This window comes from Thamnophis sirtalis, unplaced genomic scaffold, assembly GCF_051295495.1.
Source record: "Thamnophis sirtalis isolate CommonGarterSnake01/CBP01778 unplaced genomic scaffold, rThaSir2_p1.2 scaffold_1, whole genome shotgun sequence".
In the NCBI taxonomy this organism is placed as follows: Eukaryota; Metazoa; Chordata; class Lepidosauria; order Squamata; family Natricidae; genus Thamnophis; species Thamnophis sirtalis.
The window spans coordinates 4,135,899-4,149,091 of record NW_028261381.1 but is presented as its reverse complement, the minus strand read 5'-3'; the positions used below and the strand labels follow the sequence as shown (position 1 = coordinate 4,149,091).

Below are 13,193 nucleotides of genomic sequence, written 5' to 3'. Positions count from 1 at the left end.
ACGATTGAACAAAAGGACAGAATAAGTCAAAAGGATAAAATTGTGGTTAAAATTCAATATTTGTATCTATGTTTAAATATACAGATTTTTATTTTTATTATATTAATTTATTAAATATACTTTGTAATTATGTTTCATATTTTCCTTGCTATATATTTGCTATGTTAAATTTCAATTGAATAGAAAAAGAAAAATCAAGTCTAGGGACCTATAATTGTAAAGTTTAGGTCAATCGTGTATTTTATTGATATCATCCAATATGGACATCTCAGTAAAAGCTTTTTAGTTAATCACTTTAAAACATAAATTGTCTAATTTACAAAGTGTGCATTGTGAAAGGCTGAATATTGGTTGGTGAAGAAACTTTTCATTCTTTTTCTATCTCGTTAACCAGCTCCTCTCCTCTCCTTTTTTTTTTTTTTTTTTTTTTTTGATGGCACCTTGCAATTATTTTCAAAATCAAGTAGGCAGTCCTGTTTGATTTGGTTTGATTCCAAATGCCATCAGTATTACATTATTTTAGTTCAGGATTTTGAGGAGAGATTCTTGATTCAGAAGGAACTTTTGTATTTTCCACTAGTAGATTTTAAGAAGGAACATTCAAACCAATCAATACAGATAGTCCCTGACTTACAACCGCAATTGATCCCAAAATTTATGTTGCTAAATGAGACATTTAAGTGAGTTTTACTCCATTTTACAAATTTTCTTGCCAGAAAAGTAGGTAAGTGAATCATTGCAATTGTTAAGTTAGTAATACAATTGTTAAGTGAATCTGGCTTCCCCATTGACTTTGCTTGGGTTGACTCAATGAATTACCATATTAGGTCAATATCTACTTGACATACAACTAAATCAGATTGTTCACCCTGCATGAACCTATATTACAGGTAATCTTCAATTCATTACCATAATTGAGCCCAAAATTTCTGTTGCTAAGTTATACATTTGTTAAGTGAATTTTGCTCCATTTTGCCACCTTTCTTGACATGTTTAAGTGAATGGTTGTTAAATGAAACTGGCTTCCCCATTGACTTTGATTGTCAGAAGGTTGCAGATTATCACATCAGGGCACTGGAGCTGTTGCTAACGTCATAAACATGAACCAGTTGCCAAGCGTCTGAATTTTGAACATGTGGCTATTGGGATCCACAACGGTTGTAAGTGTGAAACGTGATCATAAGTCACTTTTTCAGTGCTGTTGTAACTTCAAACGGTCACTAAAATGATAAGTCGAGGACTACCTGTATTTCATTGGGTTTGGCTTGTTCTAGCAATATGATTTACGGTGTGTGAATTGTGGAGATGCAGCCAGATGGGATTAAATCATGGCTTAATGTGCAAAAACAACCTTAGGGAAAGTCAACTTAAGACATTTAAAATTTTGTCCTGGCCTTCAACAGAGAAGGGTAAATCTCTGTCACATGGCTGCATTTTGGGCATTCAGCAATCAACCCGCATTTACAGCTGTTTGCAACATCCTGGGCTCATGTGACCAGTTTGCAATATTTTTGCTGAAAACTGGTATTTGCTAATGGCTTTCAGCAAAAAAAATGGCCTTTAGGAAATAATGGATTTGTTTAATGACCACTACATAAAAAATCATAAAAATGAGCCCAGTGACATGCTTTTTAGAACCATCACAACTTTATAACCGTAATGGGAAGGCTCCATTATGGCAGTAGATCAAGGACTAGCTGTAAAGATGAATAGCAAACAGCAGGCACATATACTAAGTTAGTGCTGCAGCAGAAAGGTGAACATATGGTACCAGTTTGGAACTATAATAATAGTGCAAACCTTTGGAAGAAATGTGGAATATAGCTGGAGGGTGAAGTTGAGATATCTATCCCTCCTTACTTACCATTTCACCTTAACTCTTTTAAGACGTCCTTGGTTCTCTCTGAATTTGGTTGTTTGATTGTAGATATTCCATTAACCAACTAGCTAACATATTAGTGAGCGTGGGGTTTGTTGTATATACAGTAACTTACCCTACTAGTGTTGGTAGGGATGTGGTTCTCTCTTTGGTAGTTCCTTCATTTAGGGTATTTTTTTTAGCTTGCTCTGGGTTAAGAGCCAAGGTGGCGCAGTGGTTAAATGCAGCACTGCAGGCTACTGCTAGATCAGCAGGTCAGCGGTTCAAATCTCACCGGCTCAGGGTTGACTCAGCCTTCCATCCTTCCGAGGTGGGTAAAATGAGGACCCAGATTGTTGGGGGCAATATGCTGACTCTCTGTAAACCGCTTAGAGAGGCCTGAAAGGCCTATGAAGCGGTATATAAGTCTACTGCTATAATCCCTCCTTTTCAGGGTGTTGGCTATTGGAGAGAATGTGTCCTGGTCTGTTTCCTTCTTAGCTTTTTTATTGTTTCTTTCCAATTGTGTGTAAATGTGGTTTATCTCTATGATCTATTGATTTATGATTTGTCGGTGCCAAATTAAGTGGTTTTTTACTGTAGTCTTGAAATCAGGATTATTTTAGAGATATTTAGCATCAAAAAGCCTGCTCAGGGATTATTTTAGGGGTCTCTCCATACCTATAACACTATTATCTGTTCTTTGCTATAGATAGGTTGAATTTAGGTGTTAAATTCAATGAGTAAGTAAATCGACCCATGAGAATAGAATGTATAGTTTATGGTTTCCCCATGAATTATGGCAATTGCTTCCTTTGGATAGTGAAAGATCAAATATGTCATCTTGTAACACTAAATATTAAATACTAAAACCACCTCCATTGTATGTACAGGTGGTATCTGGCATGGAAAACATAATCACAACCTCACTATTGCAGTGCATTGTATGTATGACTAAAACTGATGTTGGCTGGAGAGCTGAAGCTACTGCAAAAAACTGCAGCTATGTTCGTTTGAGCACCTAGCAAAACTTGACTATCTTGAAAATCTAGTTAATACTTTGATGGGAGACTACCAGGAAACTCCAGTGCCATGCACTAAACTAGAAAGCTGAAAAAAGCATCCTGGGAAATATTTTTTGTTTGTTTCCAACAAGATGTATCCATGAAGTCAATGGTAATCAAGCTTAATTCAGACTTTATGCTGCAATGAATAGTCTTAACATGTTGTAACTGTCCTGAAGACACATTGGTTATCACTTTATTAAAAATCATGGTACTTGTAAAGACATTCAAAGTCTCCTCTGCTGGCAATATTGAGTATCTTATAGAATGTACATCTGTTAAATACCCCACCCATTAGTTGAAATACAATTCTTGAAGATTATCATTATTACTGGTTCATCAGTGTCAGCCAGATATTCAGACTGGATTTGGCATTTTTATTCTTATCAAATGTATTTGCTGCCCATCTCACAGTTCAAGGCAACTCAGAGAGACTTGATGGATACTCTATCTGCCAACAATTAATGTGACAACTTTAAAGATCACAATGCATCCCTAAAATATGATTTTTTCAAAAAAGATTTGAAAGCTTTTGGCCCTTGTCCACCCTGATGATCAGTTATTCTGGTACTACTGTGAACTGCAAACTGGTTTGTTAGTATCCCCTATCTTAGTTTAAAAGCTTTATATTATTCTTAGATATTAATTATTGGTTTGAGCCTTTATAGTATACACTACTTTTGGTTGTTTCCTGCTTCGGAAATCTTTTTCAAAATTCAGTGAAGTTTTTAAACCCTCTAAATAAAGGACAAATCTCCCAGAGCTGTATAAACAAATGCAGATCTGAAATAGGGTTTTCCTGGGACTAGTTGAACATAAGTCTATTGATTTCAGTCTAAGCCCTTTTGTATTTTTTAGATCACAAGAATAATGAATGTAATCAAGAGTTCATAGCAGAAAGCTTGTACAGGGCGGGGCATAACCTTTTCCTAGGGGGTCACAGCAAGATCGACAGCAGTTTACAACTTCCCGACACCTCATTTTAAAGCCCATAAAAAACTGAATTGAATGAGCTATTAAATGTTAAATTTGTTTCGGTTGAAACTTTGAGAATGAATTTGGAAACTGTTGAAAAATCTGGAAAATCGAACGGAACTGTTTGAAGATTTGTTGTGTTCTTATCCACCTCGTTTGAATGCTGTTCGAAGGGCTAATGGTGGTCATACTGACTATTAAATCGTGTCAATAAACTCAGTTTTTGATGGGCTTTCGAATGGTGTATGAATTATTTGTGTTGTTATTACAAGTGTTGCTGTGACCCCCTAGGAAAAGGTTATGCCCCGCCCTGTACTGGTATAGAAAGTTAGCTATGCTGTAGTTTATTGAATAAACTTAATCCAAGGTTAAACACAAGGGATTAGGTTAATTGGGTAATAATGATGGAGTAACAAAATAATATTCTATTAATGTATTATAACCAAGGTTATCAGTGAGACAGTTTTAATCTCCTTCCCAACAGCTTCAGGGAAATAAAGTTTTCCAAAATCTAAAATAAGATTTCAGAAATCAGTTCTATTGATTGTAACCTTTTCTCTTTGGATAAAGAGGGTATAAATTAAAATTTACAAGGCAACAGAACATCTGGTAGATTTATAAATGTTTCTTAAATATAAAATAATCCTTAAGGTACCACTTCTGATTGTATTTGATAAGCAGGCTATTCTATGCAAGTTATTTTTGTCTATTATAAATTACTTCAGAATAACTAATGATTTTAAAAATGCCATAACTGTGAAAATTGAGTAGGAATATTTGGACTGATAGGGTTTTTTGTTGTTGTATGTCCTTTCATTTGTTTTAAGGACTATTTATACTACTGCTGCAGGATTTTGAGCATGGAGATTATTCCGAGCTCTCAGGAACTCACATAGCCTGTCTGCAGTTTCTTCAACCAAACTCATCTTCTCCTGGGAGCATAAAGCAAAGAAATGTTCTCCTGGAAAAAGAGGTGGTTGCTTTCAGAAATTGCAGGCAGATGCTAACTTCTAAGCACTGGAGGATTTTTTGTTTCAAACTCCATTTATTACATAATCATACCATTCTGGTTTGGATTTCTGGAAGGATCAAAGTACAGTAATTATGTCACAATTTTGTACATTTAGAATTCAAGATGAATCCATTCAAATGAGAGAGCTAGTTTATTGTATTGATGAAGGCATCAGGCTAGGAGCCAGAAGACTGCGGGTTCTAGTCTTGCCTTAAGCACAAAGCCAGCTGGTGGTCTTGGAACAGTTACACTCTCTCGGCCCTAGGAAGGAGTCAGTGGCAAAGTACTTCTAAAATTGATGCCAAGAATACTGCAGGGATTAGTCCAGGCTAGTTGAAAGTGACCCCTAAAATTAACAGGCTTTAGACAAAATTTATTTATTTGAATAAATGTTATATGTAATTATGAAATAATCTCAAGTATGTTGAGTGACACACTGTCTCAAGTTAATAATTTAACTAAAATTAAGAATACACCAAAATGCAAGAAGATGGCTATCTTGAATTTCACTGTTGAAAATTTGCTATCTACTTGGGAATTTTAAAATATATATATACGTTGGTTACTGAAGAGTCACACTGCTTTAATAGTCTTGGTTAAATAATACTTTTAATTCTACACCCAACTTGTACGTGTTCAGTATACATAATGTCTTATGTATGATAAATGGTGCTGAACATAATTATTCAATGCATGCTAGAGAATTGGTTGTAATAACTTTCACTTGTTTCCATAAAGAGGAACAAAAAAGAGACCACGAAACAGTTGCTTATTTAAAAATATTAGTCGATCATAACAGTTCCTGGTGGACTCTGGATTTCACTCTTTAGCAGATGGAGGGTTCTTCGATTGCTTTGGCGCCCTGTGTAACTGCTTTCACACATTTAGCCATTGTCTGCGAAGCTCTACTTATTGGATCTGCAAAGATAAACAAACATCTGTGTTATCCTTCTAAAAGTCTGACTTGGTGGATAGATTATGCATTAACTGAAATAATTTGGTTTTCAATTAGTACGCTCTGTAAAATTCAGCCACCAAAGCTTATAAACCATGCTATATGGCTTAGTATGTCTGATGTTATTGACAAATTGTGGCTTAATAAAATGTATTAACTTAGTGAAAACTAATGTTTTTAGTAGTCAAATATTTTAAGTACAAACAAAGCATATTTTGTTAGCTATTTAATTCTACAAGGAATTCTGCATGCATGAAGACTATTGTTACCTGTCATATAAAAGTCTTTAACTGTAAGCTGAGGAGGAACAAGAGGATCAGCAAGAAGTTTCTGATCCACTACCTATAAACAAAGAATGGCAAATATTAGTAAATTTCACACAACAGGTATGTGTATGCTGGATCACAGAAAAACACCCAAAGAATTCATTATATATTGGAATGTTTCATAAGATAAACAAAAGAAAAAAACATTTTTTTAAAACAGCTGTAAGGAAAATCCAGGAGAATGTGATGGAAAGAGTATTTACGTAATATATTATAAACCACCCAAACTTAACATTAGTGTACAATAGTGGGACATTATTTTATACAAGCTTAAGGCAGAAAGATCAATGATAATTTTTATAATAATAGTTTGTATGAAAAGTAACTATCTTGAAGTTTTTATGTCCAAATATTGTAATGGAACATAACTTGGACAATTCATTTGCTTGAATAAAATAGTTGGCTTCTTCCACATCATCGTATCGAACCAAATTAGGAGACACTTCTTCTAATCTCCTCCTCACTTGGTCAAGATTGTCATAAGGGAGCGTCACACCAGCCACCTAAAAGACGAAGGGGGGGAGAGAGAGAGAGAGAAATTCAAGATCCAGTGTGGATATATTTCTTTTTATTAATATCCATTATTTGCACCATACATCCCCAAAGTTACACACAATGCATTCAGAAAGTATTCATACCCCCTTCACTTTTGTTATGCTGCAGCTTGATTCTACAGTTGTGAACATTTATTTTTCTCATTAATCTACACTCAGTGCCCCATAATGACTAAGTGAAAACAGAATTTTAGAAATGTCTGTAAATTTATTAAAAAGAAAAAACTGAAATATCATGGCATAAAGTATTCAGACCCTTCACTCAGTACTTTGTTGAAACACCTTTGGCAACAATTACAGCCTCAGGTTTTTTGGCGTAGGATGCAACAAACTTTGCAACCTGGATTGGGAGATTTTTTGCCATTCTTCCTTGCAAATCCTCTCAAGCTCAGTCAGGTTGGAAGGCAACTGTCAGTGGACAGCCATTTTCAGGTCCCTCCAGAGATGTTTAATAGGTTTCAAGTCAGGACTCTGGCTAGGCCACTCTAGGACATTCGCAGACTTGTCCCTAAGCTACTCCTGTGTTGTCTTGCCTGTGTGCTTACGATCATTGTCAAGTTGAAAAGTGAATCTTCAGCCCAGCCTGAGGCTGTACAGCGCTGTAGAACAAGTTTTCATTGAGGATGTTCCTGTATTTTGCTCCATTCAGTTTTCCTCAATCCTGATCAGTCTCCCAGTCCCTTCTGCTGAAAAACACCTCCACAGCATGATGCTTCCAACCACCATCCTTCACTTTTGGGATGATATTGGGCAGGTGATGAGCGGTGCCTGGTTTCCTTCAGACATAATGTTTAGAATTGAAACCAGACAGTCCAATCTTGGTTTCATCAGACCAGATCATCTTGTTCCTCACAGTCTGGTAGTCCTTTAGGTGCTTCTTTGCAAACTCCAAGTGGGTTCTCATTTGTTTTGCACTGAGGAGAGGCTGTCTACCTGCTGTACCATAAAGCCCAGATCACTGGAGGGCTGCAGTGATAGTTGTCCTTCTGGAACTCTGTCCATCTCCACACAAGATCTCTTGATCACCACTCTTACTAAGGCCCTTCTCCCCGATTGTTCAGTTTGATCGGGCAATGAGCTCTTGGACGAGTCCTCATTGTGCCAAACGTCTTCCATTTGAGAATTATGAAGGCCACTATGCTCTGAGGAATCTTCAGTGCAGCATAAATTTTATTGTAGCTTTCCCCAGATCTGTGCCTTGTGATAATCCTGTCTCTGAGCTCTGCAGGCAGTTCCTTTGACCTCATGGCTTTTGCTCTGCTACAGTATGCATTGTCAGCTGTGAGGCCTTCTGTAGAGAGGTGTGTGCCTTTCCAAATCATGTCCAATCAATTTAATTTACCACAGGTCAATTCCAATCAAGATGTAGAAACAGGTCAGCAACTACCAAGAGAAATGGGTGTCACCTGAGTTAAATTTCAAGTGTTGTTGCAAAGGGTCTGAATACTTATGCCAATGTGATATTTCAGGTTTTTCTTTTTAATAAATTTACAGAGATTTCTAAACTTGGTTTTACTTTGTTATTATGGGGTACTGAGCGTAGATTAATGAGAAAAACATGAATTTCAACAATTGTAGAATCAGGCTGTAGCATAACAAAATTGACAAAAGTGAAGGAGGTCTAAATTTTTTCTGAATGCACTGCAATTTCAGAAGTTGCAGTTGTAGCCATTCCATGTGGATTAACAATTTAAGATTGCTGTATTTTGCAATTTAACAAGGTAGCATGATATATTTATGAATGGCACACAAGAGATGTAAAAAAGCAAAACTTCCTATCTTTGCTATTGGTAGTGTCACAAAAATATTTTTTAGAATATTTGGCCTAAAAATATAATAGTACCCATTCAGCATGAAACAATTGTAACTCAATACAGTAAAACAAAACACATAGACTTGTGATGGTGAACTTATGGCACGCATGCCACAGGTGGCACACGGAGGCCTCTTAGCCAGCATGTGAGCCCCAGCTGAGCTGCATCAAGCATGTGCCCCTGGCCAGTTGATTTTCGGATCTCTGCAAAACTATACAAGCCATTGATATATATCCAACAGGAACAGGAAGTGCCTCACAGGAGCAGATAGAGGTAAATTCTAGAGAGGCAGGAAATGCATCACTGAACAATGGAGAATGCTAGAGAGGACTAAAGCTGCATGACAAGGTTGACATAACTCCTGTAACAGCCTCCTGGTCCCAGGAGGTTTCAAGGGGGCCTGCTAGGCCCAAAATGGGGTGCGGAGAGCAGGATGGGTGGGAGGGGGTGTACACATTGTATTATGGGTATGGGCACATGCGCATGTGCTGTTGTGCACACTTTTGGCACATGAGAATGATAACAAAAAGGTTAGCCATCACTAACATAGACTATACCCAGCTTTTTCTATTGGAATCCTATGTCAAAATGTACATTCAGTTGTCCAATCTCCCCACACTTTTAAATACAAATCAATTTTCACATTCAAATCTCTGTTCCAGAAAATACAGTTACTACAGACATATAGTTTATGTTACTATGATCTTTCCGTGCATTTTGTGATCAATTACTTTTCAAAGATGGGCTAAATCAGAAAGTTCGTGATTTCAACTCCTAAATATAACCAACTCATTTTCTCAAGTGTTGTTAATTCAATCTCTTGGGAAATATTCAGCGATTAGGGCATTTACAGTACCTCAGAGAGTGCCCTAATAATTTTCCAGTCCTCTCTGGCCAGGCCAGGGGGTGTCACTGCTACTCTGGTTTGCTGAGCCCTTCCTTCGGTATTTACATAGGTTGCCGTCTTTTCTGTATAAGCTGCTCCGGGAAGAATTACATCAGCCATAGAAGCTCCAGTATCACCATGGTGACCTGTAAAAGATTGCGGCAGCAGTGGGATTACTTTTAATTTCTCACTGAACTTTATATTAGGCTTTGTAATTTTGCAACTCACTCATTTCTTTAGCTACTACAACCTTTCTCTTAATATAAGTACAGTGGGACCTCGGGCGCCAACTGTAATCTGTTTCAGGACTTCGGTCAGCAGCCAATTTGGTCGTGACCAGAAGCAAGACAAACTGCGCATGCGCGCACGCACACACACAAAACAGCGCGGAAGGGGAAATCACCGTGGCCGGGGAAATCACTGCAGCTGTGTTTATTCGGCACCCAAGGATGTGTTCGTGACCCGAGTGAAACATTTTGCAGATTTTTCGGTCGGGTCTGAATTGTTCACTGTCTGAGCCGCTCGGGACCCAAGATCCCACTGTATTGCAAAGTTTGAGTGGTTCTTTTCAAGACACACCGCTTTTGAAATAGAAGCCTTTAATATTTAATTCTGACCATTAGCAGCTACTTGGCTTAAATTTTATTAGTTCAGAACAAAATTTCAGAGGTGTGTATGAAGCAAAAGATACGTTTTGTTTTGATCTCAGAACAAAACAGCCCTGCTTTCATTGGGATGTTTTGAACTGGATTGATTCCAACAGAACAACATTTAAACAGCACAAATATTCTGACCATAGTAAACAGAAGGAGCTCAGGACCAACTGCCACTCCTATTTTTCATATTAGTGCCATGAGAGTAGGTTAGTATCAGAGGTGGGTTCCTACCAGTTCGCACCTATTCGGTAGAACCAGTTCGTCAAATCTACCGAACCGGTTAGAAGAGTTTCCACCAGTAGACCCGGAAAGCAGGCCACACCTACAGAAGAGGTTCCAAAATTTTTTGAAACCCACCACTGGCAAGGATCTTGTAACTTGACAGGTTTAAGACTTGCATGCTTCAATGCCAGAGTTTCTGAATAGCTACTTGGACCGACCTAAGTACCAATTCATAATTTCATATCCGGTCACATGGGCGGCAAGCCACTCCCATTCGGTCACATGGGTGGCAAGCCACTCCCACAAAGGAGGCCACACCCACAGAGTAGATTCCAACAATTTTTGAAACCCACCACTGGTTAGTATCACCTACTACCCGACTATCAAAAAAAAAAAAAATTGGTTGAATGGATGATTTTAAAAACAGCTTTGAAAACATTAAAATAAAATCAGAATAAAATAAACAATAAGGTATCTACAGTAGTGAAAAATCTGTTTAGTGTTCCTTATCAAAAATGTTCTCCCCTTAACGAAGAATTCAGGCAAAAGTAGTCACATAAATAGCAAATCTCAACAAATTAGTCCAGATTAACATAGAATCTTTGCATTTCACACTGAAGCTCAATATCCCAATCAAAGCCTAACAAGCCAACCACATCAATATTTTATTAGTGGTCTTTGTGTTAACACATTTACTCAACTTCAGCAGTATCTCTTTACATAGCAGTAGTGCATACATAAACTTTGCATTATCTGTCTGGAAACAGATAAAGATCCATCCTTCCTATTATTATTATATTATTATTTTAATATATATTAATTAATTAATATAATTAATATAATTAATATTTTATTATTAATATATTATATTATTATTATTATAAAGTCTCATAGCCAGGTATTAAACAAAACAAGGGATAAAACAAAATCAAAAGCAGCTGCAATTTACCTGCCGGGCTCATAGCCTTAAGCAAGATATCTTTTTCTTAACCATCGTTTTTAAACCAAAAACAGAAGTGACATGACTGGTCTCTATTGCTGTACTAGTATAATTGTTTTCTTTAAAAAAAAAATCCATGTTCTTTTTAAAATACGCAGAATTATGAATCAAAAGCTAGTTATCATATTTGTAACAGAACCCTCAAAATTATGCAAGTTTTCAGAACAGAACTTTTGAAATATAAACTGTGTTTCATTCAAAACAATAATTTATATATGTATCTCTCATCCACAGTTTAGGAATGCACATCAGACACAGCCTTACTGCCAAGTCAAATGCAAAGCAAAGTACTGCAGTTGATGTTACTTACCCTGATAAATGATAAGGCAATTCTTAGGCAAATCTTGTCGGGTAACACAACCTGCATCAGCCCCTAAGAGATACAGCACTTTAGGAGGGTTCTTCCTGATAGCATCTACTCCTGGTTTGTAACCAAGGTCAAGAGCAGCTACTTGGCTTGCCACTCTGTAGAGGAAGAGACGATTCTTTCAGCCAACATTCTCAGACTTTTTTTTTTGGTTAGTTGCGAAGTCATGTCCCTAAACCCTTTGATAAACCTTAAACCCCTTAACACTTGACCATAAGGTACGCATATTTTTGAACAATTTCCTATTTTGCAGAACCATGTCTTCCTGAAAAGAATAATTACCTCCACTAGACCGATAAGATCGCATAGATTAGGCCTCCTCCGAATTCCATCATCCAGCCAGTGTAGACTGGCAACTACCTGGAGGAGAGCCTTCTCGGTGGCTGCTCCGACCCTCTGGAACGAACTCCCCGTGGAGATTCGGACCCTCACCACCCTCCAGTCCTTCCGCGCCACCCTTAAAATCTAGCTGTCCCTGCTGGCCTGGGGTTAACGATTCTAACCCCACTCGAATTGTATGACTGTTGTGTTCTTAAATGATGTAGTGTCTCCATGTTGTAAATTGTTTGTCCTTCCCCCCCCCCCCCTTTGAACTGTGAGCCGCCCTGAGTCCCCTCCAGGGAAAAGGGCGGCATACAAATAAAGTGAAAATGAAAAAAAAAAAAAAAAAGCTCCCTATATCTGGTTTGTTTTACTATGTGTGGTAAAAAGCATTTTGGAAAAGGACCCAGCAAAACGATTTAATGGAAACTTTTTAACTGTTTTCCCTTCAACGAAGTATGTAGATTTTTGTATCTCAAAAGTTTTGAAAGGTACGGATTACTTGTTCAGATCCTTAGCCATCAAATATCCTAAAAGCCTCAAAGACAAAGCTTATTCTAATTACATGATCTACTTTCTAGACTCTGGAGCTTAATACATTAAAATGTATGTCAAGCGTGTAATTTAGAAGTGTAGGGAGAGAAAGTTTTAATAGAAAAAAATCCTTACATATAGAGTTCAATCATCTTCAGTTCTAAAAAAAATGTTCAGGTCATTCTAAATATATTCAAAGTGTAATATTAGGCATTTGAGCTAAGCCCATTTCTAAATATCCATTTACTGTAATTTATTCAAACCAGTGGGAAATCAGTAATTTTAATAATCTGTTCTTTTTTTAAAATTCTATTTTATAATTCAGCCAGATGGCTGTAGTTAACAAGTCCTGACCCAGTGCCTAGCGACTCAAGAGTATAGCTGTAACAGAATAGGCTCAAAACGAACCCTACAAAAATGTATTATTTGTTTAGAAGCCATTTGGCTCCAGGGTAGTTGTCAGCCTTTTTATCCAGAGAAGAAGCAGACCCAGAAATACCAGTTTTACCTTTATTGAAAGGTTCTCTTTACAAAATCTTGCAAGCCTGAAAATGCATCATAGTGACATTAATATTATAGGAATTTCATTGGTTTCTGGTCTGCTTCCAGGCTGAAGGGTCTCTGTTACCTTTAAGAACATATCCAGGAT

General features: G+C 37.1%; 2 protein-coding genes across 2 annotated transcripts in view; one reads left to right on the top strand and one right to left on the bottom strand.

Annotated features, from left to right (window-relative positions):
• Positions 1-13,193, top strand: part of ZDBF2 (zinc finger DBF-type containing 2) — a 338,913-nt gene that overhangs the window by 219,735 nt on the left and 105,985 nt on the right. The gene's annotated exons all lie outside the window — the stretch shown is intronic.
• The window catches only part of NDUFS1 (NADH:ubiquinone oxidoreductase core subunit S1), a 39,657-nt gene continuing 31,965 nt past the window's right edge, over positions 5,502-13,193 (bottom strand). Inside the window, exons 15-19 of the mRNA XM_087706822.1 lie at positions 11,633-11,787; positions 9,415-9,590; positions 6,555-6,693; positions 6,134-6,202; positions 5,502-5,827 (exon numbers count right to left, since the gene is read on the bottom strand). Coding sequence (XP_087562948.1) covers positions 5,736-5,827; positions 6,134-6,202; positions 6,555-6,693; positions 9,415-9,590; positions 11,633-11,787 — 631 coding nt within the window. The 3' untranslated portion in view covers positions 5,502-5,735. The remainder of the gene's footprint in view (positions 5,828-6,133; positions 6,203-6,554; positions 6,694-9,414; positions 9,591-11,632; positions 11,788-13,193) is intronic.